This window comes from Octodon degus, unplaced genomic scaffold (assembly GCF_000260255.1).
Source record: "Octodon degus isolate 3935 unplaced genomic scaffold, OctDeg1.0 scaffold00264, whole genome shotgun sequence".
Classification (NCBI taxonomy): Eukaryota; Metazoa; Chordata; class Mammalia; order Rodentia; family Octodontidae; genus Octodon; species Octodon degus.
This window is the reverse complement of record NW_004524840.1, coordinates 2,575,595-2,591,633: the sequence shown is the minus strand read 5'-3', so window position 1 is coordinate 2,591,633 and position 16,039 is coordinate 2,575,595. Positions and strand designations below refer to the sequence as shown.

At 35.4% G+C, this 16,039-nt stretch overlaps 2 protein-coding genes across 2 annotated transcripts; both read right to left on the bottom strand.

Moving 5' to 3' along the window:
- Positions 1-4,156: 4,156 nt before the first annotated feature.
- Positions 4,157-4,306, bottom strand: LOC101572641 (keratin-associated protein 20-2-like). The gene has a single exon (XM_004646323.1). The coding sequence runs from the start codon at positions 4,304-4,306 to the stop codon at positions 4,157-4,159; it is 150 nt and encodes a 49-aa protein (XP_004646380.1).
- Positions 4,307-14,916: 10,610 nt separating this feature from the next.
- LOC101572244 (keratin-associated protein 20-2-like) lies at positions 14,917-15,090 on the bottom strand. The gene has a single exon (XM_004646322.1). It carries the CDS (start codon positions 15,088-15,090, stop codon positions 14,917-14,919), a length of 174 nt encoding a protein of 57 aa, XP_004646379.1.
- Positions 15,091-16,039: the final 949 nt, after the last annotated feature.

Sequence of the window (16,039 nt, the reverse complement as noted above, 5' to 3'; positions counted from 1 at the left end):
CTACAAAGACAAGGCAGGAAGCATTACAACTCCTGACTTGAAATTATACTACAAAACTACTGTGATAAAATCAGAATGGTATTGGAAGTGAAATAGACCTGTGGATCAATGGAACAGATTGGAAGATGCAGAAACCACTATGAACACACTCAGCCACCCGATCTTCAACAAAGAGGCCAAATATGCTCGCTGGAAGAAAGACAGCCTCTTTAACAAATGGAACTGAAAAACTGGTTCTCTACATCCTGAAAACTAAAACTTAACCCAAGTCTATCACCATGCACTAAGCTAAAGTCAAAATGGATTAAAGATATAAACATTAAAATAGAAAAACTAAACCTCCTGGAAGGGAAAGTAGGAGGAATTCTTGAAGAAATAGGGGTAGGCAAAGGGTTCATGAACAAAAAATCAAATCATATGTGTAAAACTTGGAAGAATTAAGAGCAGGGACCTCCTCTAATTGAGAAATTTTTGCATTTTGAAAGATATTACAAACAAAGTGAAAAGACAACCCGCAAATTTAGAAAAAAAATCCTTTCCTAGTAAGAACTCAGACAAAGGACTGATCTCTAAAATTTATAAAGAACTAGAAAATATTAGCACCCCAAATTTAAAGACCCAATCCAGAAATGTGCATCCAAGATGAACATGCTTCTCAGAGGAAGAAATTAAAGAGGCGGATAAATATATGAAAAAATGCTCCACATCACTAGCCATCCATGAAATGCAAATTAAAACAACACTGTGATACCATCTCAGCCCAGAAAGAATGGCTATGATAAACAAATCAACTAACAACGATTGTTTGAGAGGCTCTGGAGGAAAAAAAAAAAACAAACCCTTCTCCACAGCTGGCTGGATGTAGAATGGTGCAACCATTATGGAAATTAGTGTGGAGACTCCTTAAAAAACTGAGAGTGGTAATCCCATTCAAACCAGCTATCCTCCTATTGGGAATTTTCCCAGAGGAACTGAAAACATCATATCATACTGATATATGTGTACCTACGTTAATAGCAGCACAATTTGTGATAGTCAAATATTGGAAAAAACCAAGATGCCCATCAACTAAAGAATGGATGAAAGAGATGTGGTATTTTTATGCAATGGAGTATTACTCAGCCAAAAAGAATGATAAACTCGAAGCCTTCATACTTAAGTGGATGCCACTTGGAATATACTCATAAGTGAAATAAACCAGTCCCACATGTGTAAATGTCATATAGTCTCCCTTGCATTAGAACTAAAAAGGAGAAATACAAATAGAAAGGTGTAACACAATTAAAAGGAAAGGAAGTACTTGAGAATCAGACAATGAAATGTGGTCAAGCAGAAAAGCTAGCAAACATGACAGGGGCAAAGCCATACATTTATATGCACAAGATGGGTAGGTCAATGATCCTGAGAAGTATCAGCAGGTTGTTGAAATTAGCAGTTACTTGGTGGGATTTCTCACCCTGACTAACTATATATGCTGATACCTGTGAACTGATCGAGTGCACTGAAGCTAGGTCTTCTAAATACATAACTCTTGTCATGACATATCAATTATGGCCAGACTGTATCTCAAGTAAATATTTATTTTTTAAAAAAGGTTAATAATTGGAAAAAGATACAAAAAAGTCACATGAATGTCCTGCGACAATGATGTATATGGTTAGATTTCTAAATTTCTGTGTAAAATATGTAACAGTTTATTCTTATTTTTTAATTTTTAAAATTCTTTTTACATGTACTGTAGATAGTTAAAGTTTAACATAGCAATATTTGATGGAAAATACCTGTTCCATGGTATGCCTAAGATGTTTGATATTTAGACAAATAGGGAGGTTCAACACAACTGCATATGTTGTAGGGTAATTACAAGCTTCTCTTCTGGAGGGTTAACAACCTAAGTTTGCAGATGAAACATTAGAGAAAAAGAAGGGCTGCAAGGACAGCCAACACTTTTTTCCTAGCCTTTCAAGGTCAGTGAGGACTCAGGACATAGGAAAATCTATATTGTATCATCATTTAGCTCAGTTGTGTCCCAAATTTTCTGATCAAGGAGATGATGGGTGAAAGAGGAATGAGTTTGATGTCATAGTGTATGCCTAAAGAGAGGCACATGGAGAGAAAACATTCCCTCAGGCTTTCAGAGAGAGAAAATTGGTCAAGCAATGGCCATGACCCATCCACATGGATGACAATGACAAAGGATCTACAAAGTGTGGTATAGGGTTTTGGGATATGTGCTTAGGGGCTTGAATGACCTTGTAAGATCCAAAAGTTACATTTCTTGTTATATAGATCTTGCTTTATCTTGATCTTAACCAATCAGCAGAAAAGTGTAGAAAGGAATTATGAAAGGTGAATCCATGTTAATATGCAGAGCCATGGAAGGATCAAGTCACCAGATTCGGACATTGCCAGTTTTGTTGATAACCCACTAATATTGTGGACTACTGAACTATATTGGAACATTTTTGCTGAATTCTTGTACCAACATTATTTGGATGGCAATGCAATATCCATTGGTGACAAAGCTAAACACAAAAGAAGATATAAATGAAAGACAATTTTGTATCTGTATATAAAAATAGTTAGGGTAGACATATAGCCACTTTCTCTTTATTCAATACAAAGAAAGATTTCTATTAATAGTGTTAGGACAGGATATCATGTCTGCATTGTGTGCTATGAATGACTACTACAAAGACAACAATATGCAATGTACTAATTGTTGTAACTTTCTTAACACCCTGTTTTGAAACTTTCTCATTGAATTTTTTCTCAATAGAATTAATAAAAAAGAACCTGAAAAGTGAATATTATACTTTGACAATTAAAATTTATTTCTGCTTTTAAATGATTATATTTTTTGAATGTGCATATTTCTGTCTCATTTTACTTTTCTTCTGTCTAAACATGTCATAATGATATAATTTAGGCTTTTATTATATTTGGAAGGTGGAATAGAACTCAAGACCTTCTAGTTGCCAGGCAGGCTCTTATGGTGCCAAGCTATATCCCCAAACTCAATGATGGTATAATTTAAAGAAATAAATTCTCTCACTATTGGGCTAAGAATTTTATCTTTATATTCTTTAAATTTTATATGTTACTTCCGTGTGTGTTTGATATATGGGCATTCCTGATTTTGTGAACATCTAGACTGATGTTTATTCAGAATCTGTATATAGCATGTCATTCTATTTTTTCGGACCAATATATCTTTGTACAGATGTTTTAATCTCAACCTCACTCTTTCAATTGGTATCATATTTTGTAAATGCATACAGTAAGCCTCTCACTTAAGAATGTGTTCAGCTCTGGGAGAAGAAATTCAGATTTCTTCATAAGTCTGAAAAAGTGAGTTGTTTCTAGGATGACAGAAATACATATGCAATTTCTTTGTGTTCCTAGCTTCTCTGCATCACCACTGCATTTGTCATTTTTATGGATACCCTAGACTTTGACTGAGCACAATTACAATGAACAATATCACACACACAGTGAGCACACAGCAGCAAAACAGTGACAGTGACAATGTCTGTCAGACAGGGCCCTGCTTCTGTGGTTTGTTTACCTCTACTCAAGCTCATAACTCAAGGTGCATTTGCATCTCTGAGAGTGTGCATCTTGAATGCCTGCAAGTCAGAGACTTATTGCCTAAGAGCACGTTTGTATGGTCTGTGGGAAAGGATTTATACTTTTACCCATTCAGGTGCTAGATGCATAAGTATAGCAAAACAGACACCATTCAACTTTGCACATCCTCCTAAGCTCCTCTTTCCTACCCATGACACCTAACCACCATCACATACCTGTGAACAGTCATAGATAAATACACATACATGCATAAGCAAAACTAAAAATGTAGTTGAATAATAAAAAGCAAAATTTATGATAAATATAGTTTATTAAATAATCATCCTATACAAAACTTGATAACTAAATTTCATCCCACACTGGATATAACATTATAAAAACAGTACAGCAACTTTTCTCTGAGCTATCACATAATCTAATCCATACCGGTGACACAAAGTGACATGCTGAATCTTCCTTTCTTAGTTATTATTTACTTGGAGTTTTTGGAGACATTTGACAAATGTTGGATGAAATTCCAGTGAAACAGGTTATAGCAAATAGGCTAAAAAGCTGTCGGAATTCCTCAGTAGAAGCCATAGGTCCAGTATCTTCTATAGCACAGAGGGCGGCAACAGCCATAACCACAGCCACCATAGCCACCATAGCCATAGCCACAGCCTAGGCCACCATATCCATAGCCCAGGCCACCATAGTAGCTGCCATAGTAGCACATTGTGTTAGTAGGGGACAGTTCTGTTGAGAATCTGGAAGTCAGAGTCTTGTATCTGGATGTCACTGCCTGCTGAGGGCCTTTTATACCTCTTGATGATGGGTGTGGGAAACCACAGACATTATAGAATCATATTATCTCACTCATGTGCTTCAGACATGATTGTCATTACCTTGTTGAGAAAACAAGGCATATATATATATATATATATATATGCCTTTCATAGTTGACATAATTTTGCTACTTTGTAAGATTCCATCATGTAATTATGAGCATTTAGCATGAAACTGTTGTTCTATATACAGCAGTTCTGGTTCCTTCTATATTCAGTATATTGTTTGCATAGAACCCGATTGAGTTTACGTTATGTTGCAAATCAAATTTATTTTTGTTTTGTTTTTATTCCTCCATACAGGACTCTCTCCTTCTCTCTCTTCTCTCTCTTTGTCTCTCTGTGTTTTTCTCTCTCTCCCTCCCATAATTCTCCTCTCCTTTCTTTTATTTTTGACTCTTGCTCATGAGAAATAAACTAGCTGTTTTTAGTATTGCTACCTTTTTTGGCTAGTTGCTATTAAATATATGCACAGTGGAAAATTAATCTGTATTTATTCCTTGATTAATGACTTTAGATATTGCTATACTAAATAGATATTTGATGAACTTAAACTTTGTATATTTTATCCTTTATATGGTCACCTGCACAAATGCTTTGTGATATAATTATGAAATATACTGAGGTGGCAATTAATTCTTCATCCTCAATCCTTTATTTTATTTATTTATTTATTTATTTATTTGCAGACTGGTGATTGAACTCAGGCCCTTGCGCTTACCAGGGAGCGTTTATTCCACTGAGCCATCTCCCTGGCCCCCTTTACTTTTATTTTTAAATCATTGTTTACCTTAAAGATGGCCAAGCCCAAGAAAAAAGGACCGACACACTCTGTCCATCAAGGGATGAGAATAATTGACATTAGTAACCATGCTAAAGAGACAAGGGACATGTAATGCTGCATTAATGTCCTAATAACATAATGTAGTGAAACATGCTAACTTGCAGATTATTTCTCATTTTTTTCTAAATGATATTTTATAGGAAAACATTCATAACCATTTATTTACATAATGTCTCGACTGTTTTGTATGACACTGGTGGAACTGATGTTGAAACACTGACCTAAAAATCTAAATTATTAACTGTTGTGGCACATCTATTCTTACTGGCCATCTTTTGTCGACAGTGTCGGCCCTCCCATAACTGATCTGACAGAACAGTCATATGGGCTGGGTAAACAGCTAGAGTCACTAAAGCTAGGTCATAGAAGGAACACGTGACTTTTCCAAAATTCAGATTTTAATTCCAGTTGTTCCAATACCCACTCAACCTTTATTATCTGTTTTTTCTAGCTTCACTGACTTATGACAGTGAGTTACGGTATATGTTATTCTTTCTTCTTTCCTAGTAAACTTGATGCCTTTCAGGGTAAGTATTTTGTGAACATTCTTTTCATGATACTTATGTCATGTGTCATTTTCTGTATATAAGTTTTGAGAGGTCTTGCCATTATTACATGTGCCTACAAGCTTGAAGTAGCATTTATTGGGGAGTTACTGAGTGATACATGTGATTTTAATTGGCAGTCTACCTTTTTGTATAGGTTTTAGAATTTGTGAATAGATGTCTTTCAACAGTGTTAATGAAAGATATACAGTGTTTTTTCTGTTCAATAATGGCATCTTTTTAAAATTTTTATTATTCTTACTATTTTTCCTGCTGCTATCATTATTTGAATCCATTTTTCTAAGATGTGCCCATTTTTAGTGGTCTATTTAAATTAACTTTTCTTCATCAAGTGTTTTTTTCTCCAGCTGGCACTCAGGCCTGGCATGTGTATGGGAATTTCCCCGTCCTCCATATTCTACTCCAGAAGGAGCTGTGGCCCAGTGTGTGAGACCTTCCTCACCACCAGATCCTGCTTCACCCAGCGCCAATCCCTGGCATGTATGTGGGACCTTCTACACTTGTCAGGTTCTACTTTATCAGACAAGGGTGTTGTGGAGCCCTGCAGCAGAACTCCCTGTAGAGAGGCTAGGGGCCAGAACCACCCAGCTAATCCAGTAGCAGAACATGTTGCCAGAAGGGCACTGTGTGTTCATATCAATGATATGCATCATGAAGAGGCTGAGCACAGCAGCAGACCCAAGCTAGGACCAGCTGGACAAGTTTAAACTTTCTGGATTTTGACCAACTAAGCTGAGAAACTTTGTTAGACCCAGAACTATGAAAATATCCTCTTTCTTTCTTTCTTTTTTGATTAAGAGAGGGGGAAACAAGAAACTGGGGTGAACTACTCTGCCAGAAAGAGTACAGGTACAAAAGTGGAGGTGATCAGACAGAACTTAAGGGTATAAATTTAAGTCCAAATTCCCAATCTAAGACCTGCTTAGCTATAGAGTCATAATGTTTGCTCTTAGTGTATAAAATACAAACCCAATAGATATAGAAATTTGTCAAATGCTAAATCTCACTATCCATTATTAGTGTTGCTGTTTTGTAAATGCAAGACTAATTCCTTAACAAAATAATCTCTCTTGGGTAATAATATTGGTACATGGTAAGGAAATAACTGCACCAAAGCTCCACACCAAAATTCAGAAGACTTTGCTTTATAAAATGTCAAAAAGAAGGAACAAATTTATTCTCTGGCCACAAGTCCACTCAGAATATATGTAGGAGACACCAGAATAAAAGAAATTCGAAATTACACACCTGAAATCTCTAAAATAATAGTGTCTGAAGTAAAGAAACAACTGTGGAAAGGTGTAGAGGGAAGCAGATCAGAAATAATCTCTGAAGTACAAAAAGAAATGATAACTATAATGAAAGTGAGTCTAAAGAAGACACTGATAAAAAATAGAGAATAGAAAAATGATGGAATCATTGAATGGCCAGCATAGGAAAGAAATACAATGCATGAAGCAATTCAAAGAGATATGCAGGACATTAAAACCTCAATCACAAGGTAGGAAAGTGGTTTCTCCTACATTTCATTTGTTTTAATGAAAGTGAAGGTGGACTATCAGACTTGAAGACACCATTGCAACTAGTGAAAAGGTAAGAAAAGATTTCATGAGAACAACAAGGATTCAGGAAAAAGTAAATCAACATCTGCAAGGTGAGGCAAAGATGAACAATGTAAGACAAATAAGCATCAGTGAGAAAGAAGGAGTCAATAAAAATGATATAAAAATTATATGGGCAGAGTAAGAGCAGAAAACTTCCCAAATATGGAAAAACAATGTGACATTCAGATAATTGAAGCATATAGAACTCCAAAAAACATCAACTGAATTAAAACCACACCCAGACATATAATGATCAAGATACCAGAAATCCAGCACAAGAAGAGCATACTAAAAGCATTTAGAGGATAGGAAGAGATCACATTTTAAGTAAAATCCATAAGAATAATGGCAGATTTCTCCTCACAAACCACTAAGTCAAGAAGGGCATGGAGCAAAGTACTTCAGATCTTTCAAGAAGACAAATTCCATCCCAGACTGATATTCCCTGCAAAACTCTCTTTTCAGTTTAATGGAGAAGTGAAATCCTTCCGTGTAAAAGAACAACTAAAGACTTTCATGATGACAAAGCCAAACCTACATAGACTACTAAAAAATGTTCTAGAGGGGAACGAAATGATCAGAACTTAGCAAATGAGAACAGAAGGAACCCACTAAATAGGAAAAACAATTAAACACAGAAGAAAAAGGGGTATACAACAGCAGGTAACGTGTCAATCATAAGTCAATACATCTCAAACATAACCATCAATGTGAATGAACTCAATTCCCCAATTAAAAGAAGTAGACTTTTCTTTTTGGATCAGGAAAATAAAATACAACAATATGCTGTATATAAGAAACACACTTAACTCCTAAAAAATTCATAGGCTGAAAGTCAAAGGATGGAAAACAATACTACATGCCCCAGCACTTCAGAAAAAAAGCAGGGGTAGCAATCCTGTTCTTAGACAGTGTCAATTTCAAACCATGAATGATTAAATGAAATAAAGAAGGTCACTACATACTGATTAGGGGAAAAATGCAAGGGAAAGAGGTAACACTCATAAATATGAACACACCAAACATGGGAGAACTGAACTATATAAGACAAATCATAATGGACATGAAAATCTAATATGCAATAGTACAACCTTAACAGGAAACATTAACAATCCCTTATCCCAAAAAGATAGTTCAGATAGACATAAAATTAGGAAAGAAATAGCAGAACTGAAACAGAACTTGGAGCAAATGGACTTAGTTTACATATGCAGAATGTTTCATCTAACCACATCTGAATACACATTTTTTACTGCTGCACATGGGACATTTTCTAAAATACACCACATACTATTCCATAGATCATGCTTAAGTATATGTGAGAAAAATTATTCCATGTTTATTATCTGACCACACTAATGAAACTGGACATAAATGAAGAAGAAACCACAAAAACCCAAAAAATACATTGAAATTAAATGACACTCTCTCAGCAACGAAAGGATTATGGATAAAATTAATCAATAACTATTTTGAGAATCTTTACTCTCACAGAATCAAAGACATAGAAGAAATGGACAGATTCCTACAAAGGTACAAATTATCAAAACTGGATCAAGAAGATATAAGTACTCTCAATAACCCAATAACATCCAATGAAATTAAAAATGTAATAAAAAATCTAATGATAAAAAAGTTTCATGTCCTGATAGATTCACAATTGAATTCTACGAGAAATTTACAGAATATATAATCCCAATACTCTTCAAACTCCTCAATGAAATTGAAAAGGAAACAATTCTCCCCAAATTATTCCTGGATACAGTTATTGTATTGATATCAAAACCAGAGAAAGATGCAACTAAAAAAGAGAACTGCAGGACAGTCTACCTCGTGAACATAGATGCAAAAGTCCTTTCTAAAATACTAGCAAATAGAATACAGCAAATAATTAAGAAAATTATACAACATGACCAGATAGGCTTCATCCCAGAGATGCAAAGATGATTCACATTCACAAATCTATAAATGTAATACACTATATCAATAGAGCCAAATCCAAAAACCACATGATCATCTCAATTGATACACAAAAGGCTTTTGACAAAGTCCAACATGCCTTCATGTTCAAAGTCCTATAGAAAATTAGAATAGATGGCCTCTACCTCAATATGATAAAAGCCATCTATGATAGTCCAACTGCTAAAATATTTTTTTGGTGGTTCCAGCGATTGAACTAAGTCCTTTGAGCTTGACAGGGAAGTGCTTATTCTCCTGAGCCATCTCCCAGGCCCTAAACTTAATTCTAAATGGGGAAAAACTGAAATCTTTTACTCTCAGATCAGGTACAAGACAAGGATGTCCCCTATCACCACTCTTATTCAATATAGTACTGGAATCGTTAGCTAGAGCCATTAGACAAGAGAGAGAAATAAAAAAGAATAAGAATAGAATCAGGGTAAATTCTGAGGGGATTTGACTGATCTTTTCAGATACAAAAGTTACATTTTTGTTATATATGTCTTGCTTTATCTTAGTCTTAACCATCCAGCAGAAAACTATAAAAACAAGGTAAAAAAGTAAATCCATATTAATATGCTGAGCTGTAAATGGCTCAAGTCAACAATTTCTAACTTTGTCATTCATGCAGAATCCCACTACTATTACAGACTATTTGACATTATTGGATTACTTTGCTGAATTCATGCACATACAATATATGAATGGCAATGGAATACTCATCTCTGACAAAAGTAAAGAAAAAGGGGGATATATAAATGAAGGACCATTTTGTAGTGAAAAAAAATCTATATATATACAAATTAGTATAGGTATACAGCTACTTTCAATTGGTTCAATGAGAAAAATGTTTTGAACTAATAGTGTTTAAACAAGATATCAGGTCTGCATCTTGTACTATGATTAACTACTACAAAGACAGCAATATGCAATGTATTAATTGTAACTATCCTACTAACTTGTTTTGAAACTGTTTCATTGCTACTTCTTTCACAATAAAATTAATATAAAAAAGAATAGGGAAAGTAGACTTTAAACTATCATTATTTTCAGATGACATGATACTCTACTTGGAAGACCCAATAAATTCCACCAAGAAGTTGTAGAATTAATACACAAATTTAGTAGCATAGCAGGATGGAGTCAATACCCAAAAGTCAATAGCATTCTTCTACACAGATAGCAAACACACTGAGAGGGAAATTAGAGACACAATACCTTTTATAATAGTACCATGGAAAATGAAATAAATAAGAAAAAATCTAACTAAAGAATCAAAAATCTATTCAGTGAAAATTACAGTACTCTGAAAAAAGAGATCATAGAGGCCTTCAGAAAATGGAAAGTTATTCCCTGCCCCGAATGGGAAGAACCAACATTGTGAAGATGGCCTTACTCCCAAAATTGTTATGCATATTTAGTGCAATACCTATCAAAATACCACCAACATACCTCAAAGATATAGAGAAACCCTTCTCCACTGCTGGTGGGAGTGTAGACTGGTGCAACCATTTATGGAGATCACCGTGGAGACTCCTCAAAAGCTAAGACTGGAAATCCCATTCAATTCAGCTCTCCTTCTGGGAATTTTTGCAAAAGACTGAAAACATCACATCATAGTGATGTATGTGCACTGTTTATAGCAGCAAATTTTGTGATAGCCAAATCTTGGAAACAATGAAACAACCAAAATGCCCATCACCTGAGGAATGGATGAAAAAAGATGTGTTTTTTTTTTTTACAATAGAGTATTACTCAGCTATAAAGAAAAATAATCTTAGAGTCTTCATATATAAGTGGATGTCACTTGAAGATATACCCATAAGTGAAATACACCAGACCCACATGTGTAAATATCTTATTGTTTCCCTACTGTTAAAACTCTATAGAAGAAATAAAAATTGAAAGTTATAACACACTTAAATGGAAAGCAAGAACTTAAGGATTAAACAAAGAAGAGAGAAAGGAGCAAAGTTTGGAAATATGGTGGGAACAAAGCCATACATTTATACAAACAAGTTGGTTAAGGCAATGGTCCTAAGAATCTCTGTCAGGTTTTTGAAAATAGCAAGTAGTGGGTAGAATTCTCACCCTGAGTAACTCTATATGCTGGTATCTGTGAACTAAGCAACTGCACAGAGGATAGCAATATGTAATACTAAAACCATGCTTGAAATACCTGTCTTTTTGGTCTTGTGAATAAGAAATGCTTCTAATGTCATATGAATTATTGCTATACTCTATTTAAAGTAAATGTTTGCAGAAAAAAGATATAATAAATGAAAACAAGATATAAGAAAAAAGTAATAGGATTGTCCTAATACAATGTTGTATTTGGTTTGATTTCTAAATTTCTGTGTAAAACTTGTTTTGTTTTTCACATTCTACAGGGATTTAAATTTTCAAATATCCATGGTTGTTGGAAAATATCAGTTTCATGTTATGTCTAAGGCATTTGATATTCAGATAGATAGTGATGTTAAGCTCATCTGTCTCTTTACATTAAGCTTTTCTTCTGGATGTTTAACAACTAAGGTTTGAAGACCAAAAATTAGAGAAATAGAGGGACTACAAGGGTAGCCAATATTGGCCCTAGCACTTCAAGGTCGGTGAGGACTTAGGACATAAGAGAATCTGTGCTTTGACATCCTATAACTCAGTGATGTCCCAAATTTTGTGATCAAGATTATGGGACCACATAGGAAAGTGATCTATGGTGTATAGTGTCCCTAAGGAGAGTCACCAGAGAGAGAGAAAATTCTCTCTGGCTTTCAAAGACAGCAAATTGTTCTAGCAATGGCCATGACTCATCCAGATGGCTGACACTCACAAATGATCTACAAGGTGCTGTACATGGTTCCAGGGTAAATGCTGAGAGAATTTGAATGACCTTGTTAGATACAAAAGTTACAGTTTTAGTTATATAGGTCTTGCTTTAATTTGGTCTTAATCATCCAGCAGAAAAGTATAACCACGAGGTATAAAAAATGCCGTACTAATATGCTGAGCTGTAAAAGGCTCAAGTCAACAACTTCTGGCAATTGCCAGTTCTTCTGATAACCCACTAGTATTATGGACTATTGGACTATTTTGGGTTATTTTGCTGAATTCAAGTACCTACAGTTTTTGGACTGGCTTCCAGTGTGAAACGGTCCTTTAAAGACCTCCAAATACAGCTTCTGTAACTTCAGTGGAACACCCATCTCGGACAAAACAAAATGAAAAAGGGGGATTTGTTGGTAGCCATGAAGTTAGGAAATCGATCAAATATGTGTAGGTGGAACTTGGCCCAGTGCCTAAAGCAAATAAGCTACCTCACCCCCAAGGTGAACATCTTGTCTGGTTAAGGTTAGCCCTCAGTTCCTAAGTAACCTAGTGTCATGCCTTACTAACTTTATAAAAGTATAAATAAAGGACAGTTTTTGTTTGTGAAAAAAAGAAAAAATATATACATATATGTATACACAAGAAAGTTAGGATAGATATACAGCCACTTTCTCTTAGTTCATTGAGAATAAAAGTTTGTATTTGTATTGTTTAGAGAAGATAGCATGTCTACGTCTTGTCCTCTGAGTAATTACTATACAGAAAACAATATGCAATGTATTAGTTATTGTAACCATCCTACTAACTTGTTTTGAAACTGTTTCATTGCTATTTTATCTTTTTTCTCTTTAAATTGAATGAAAAAAAAAACAAAAAAAATTTTAATGTATTTGGTACAGGCTCTCACTACACAGCTCAGACTTGGAGTGATCCTCATGTTTTCAGACTCCCAAGAGCTGGGACTGGCTTGCACCACCACAACCAGTCTTGTTGGCTGGCTCAGTGTGCTCAGGGCTGGGGCCAACTTGTGCCAGAGATCGAACCCAGATCTCTACACTTGCCTACGCAGGTGCTCAGTCTACTGAGCTATCTTGCCAGACCTCCATCAAGGTTTATTTAATTTTATGGTGCCAATTGGAGTTTTTTCAAGTGAAATCTATCTTCTTTAAGGATGCAAGCCAATTTTATCCAGAGAAAATCAGTATGAATGAACACTTAAGAATTGAAAAAGTTCATATATCTTGAGGTGGCAGGGACGACTAAGCAAATTAACCTGATATTATTTTGTTGCTGAGGAAATACCTCATGGTCTTATTTACTTATTTATTTATCATTTATTGTTATCATCATCATCATCATCATCATCATCATCATCATCATTATTTTTTTTTTTCAGAAACAGGGATTGAACTCAGGCCCTTGTGCTTGCCAGGCAAGCACTTATTCCACTGACCTATCTCCCTGGCCCCTGCCCCATGGTCTTATAAGGGTAAGTTTTGATATTGGTAATGCAAATATTTTCTAACAATAAGTATAAATTGATGGGTATTGAGACAATATTTTGTGCAATGTTGATCTAAATGTCATTAGATTTGCTAACATTTTTAATATGCTAACACCTGTGATGGTTTAGGAAGAGAATGCCCTGAAAACAATTGCACAATCAGAGGCAGGAATTCTGAAGGGAGCCTTGCCCATGGCAGTGCTATACTCTGTAGGCTCATCATCACTAAGATGACAGCAGTTCAGTGTGCTATGGAGAAGGGGCTTGGGTAGGCTCTGGACATGGGTGTGGGGCCTGGAAGGGCACGTCTCCCTCCCTAGCTCCTCTTTACTCTGATTTTGGCTTCCAGGAGAAGAATGCCTTATCGCCTCCCTCAGCCTTTTCACCATGACCTTTCTGCTGGTAGCCAGACTACTATGATCCAACCTAAAACTCCTCTCCTATATGGTGTGTTAGAAATTTTCTGTCACGATGAGAAAAGTGACAAAGAAAATACCTATTATCATTTTCTGTACAGGATATTGTTTGAAAAATAAGAAAAATGTTTTAAAAGTAGAGCTTTAGCTGAAGTAAGCCAACTGCGACAGTGAGGAATAACACTACATGTCCTGACATATACAGGTTTGAATGATATAATGTAAATGCAGATGTCATGGTATATAAAAACATAGGGGAAGAGACAGAGAATGAGAAAATAAGTTGATATTCTAAGACATATTTAAGAACACATTTGTATGGTTCATTGGAAAAAATAATATTTTTACTCATTCAGTTGATACCTCAAATTATGACCAAAAGCAGCCTTCATTTTGTTTTGTTTGTCTTAATTATTTTTGTACCACAACACAACAAATATGAACATGGGACTAATCACACATAAATACAGAAATATGTAAGCAAAACTTATAACATGAAACAATAATAAAGCAATATCTGTGGTGAAACATATTTTATTTAATAATCTGTTTATATAAAAATTCAGAGAAAATTTGATTAACTTCTACATAGAATCAGTAAATTAATACAGAAACTTCTCTAAAAATGATCTCATTATCCAATTAATGCAGATGAACCAAAAAAGGCATGTTATATATTTTCTGTTTTTAGATAATTTAGTATAGTTTTTTAAAGGTTATCTCTTGAAGAATATTGGAAGTTATTCCAATAAAATAGGAGAATAAGGAGCTGTGGAAATTCCTCAGTAGAAGCCATAGGTCCAGTATCTTCTACAGCACAGGGGGCGGCAACAACCATAGCCATAGCCACCATAGCCACCATAGCCATAGCCACCATAACCACCATAGCCATAGCCACAGCCTAGGCCGCCATAGCCATAGCCCAGGCCACCGCAGTAGTTGCCATAGTAGCACATGCTGTCAGGAGTGGACTGTTCTATTGAGGATCTGGAAATTGGTGTCTTGTATATGGATGTCACCATCCACAAGAGCCTTTTATACCTCCTTGGTGGTGAGTCGGAGAAGCCACATGCAGGGCCTCGTCACATTAACTCACTAATGAGCTTCAGACCATGTCATCCATGTCTTTATTTATTGCACAAACAGGTCCTCATAAGTGAGATAATTTTGCTCCAATATTAGGAATTCATGATCTAATTATAGGTCTTTTAACTCAAGCTCTTGTATTTTTATGGCTCTAGTTCATTCTATTTTTAGTTAATTATATACATATGATGTGAGTACATGCTATTTTTCAAAGCACGAAAATAGCTCACACAGAGTTTTTGTCTATTTTCTCCAGTTCGGCACAGTGAATAGTCACGTGTTTTGGTTTTTTTTTTCCTTCCTCTCTCCTTCTCTCTTCTTGTCCAGTCCTTCTAGAAATGTGACATCAGTAGGCACTTCTTTCTTGACTCTGGCTTGTGACACATGAGCTACTTACTGCTAGTCATTATTGCTGGCTTCGTGCCTCGCTACTCTCAGGTATCTACAGCATGGACATTTAGCATGAATTATTCCTAAGATTGTGTTTTCAAACTTTCCAGAAATAAGTGTCTTGACTCTATACATTCTGTGCTGATCTTTGTCATTCCATATAAACATATTGTAAGTGTAATATTGAAACACGGTATCCTCAATCTTTACTTCTCTTCTTCTTAATCAGTGCTTACCTTGAATATAGCCAATCCCCCAAAACTAGGGGCACTGAAATACACTTTGTCCATAGTGAACTCAGACAAGTGACACTGGGAACCATACTAAAAGAAGAAAGATCAAGGAGCCGGGGAGATAGCTCAGTAGAATAAGTGCTTACCTGGAAAGCACAAGGGCATGAGTTCAATCCCCGGTTCTGAGAAAAAAAAA

Excerpts from the sequence above, each read along its gene's own strand:
- LOC101572641 (XM_004646323.1), bottom strand. The coding sequence starts at position 4,306 with ATGTGCTACTATGGCAGCTACTATGGTGGCCTGGGCTATGGATATGGT.
- LOC101572244 (XM_004646322.1), bottom strand. The coding sequence starts at position 15,090 with ATGTGCTACTATGGCAACTACTGCGGTGGCCTGGGCTATGGCTATGGC.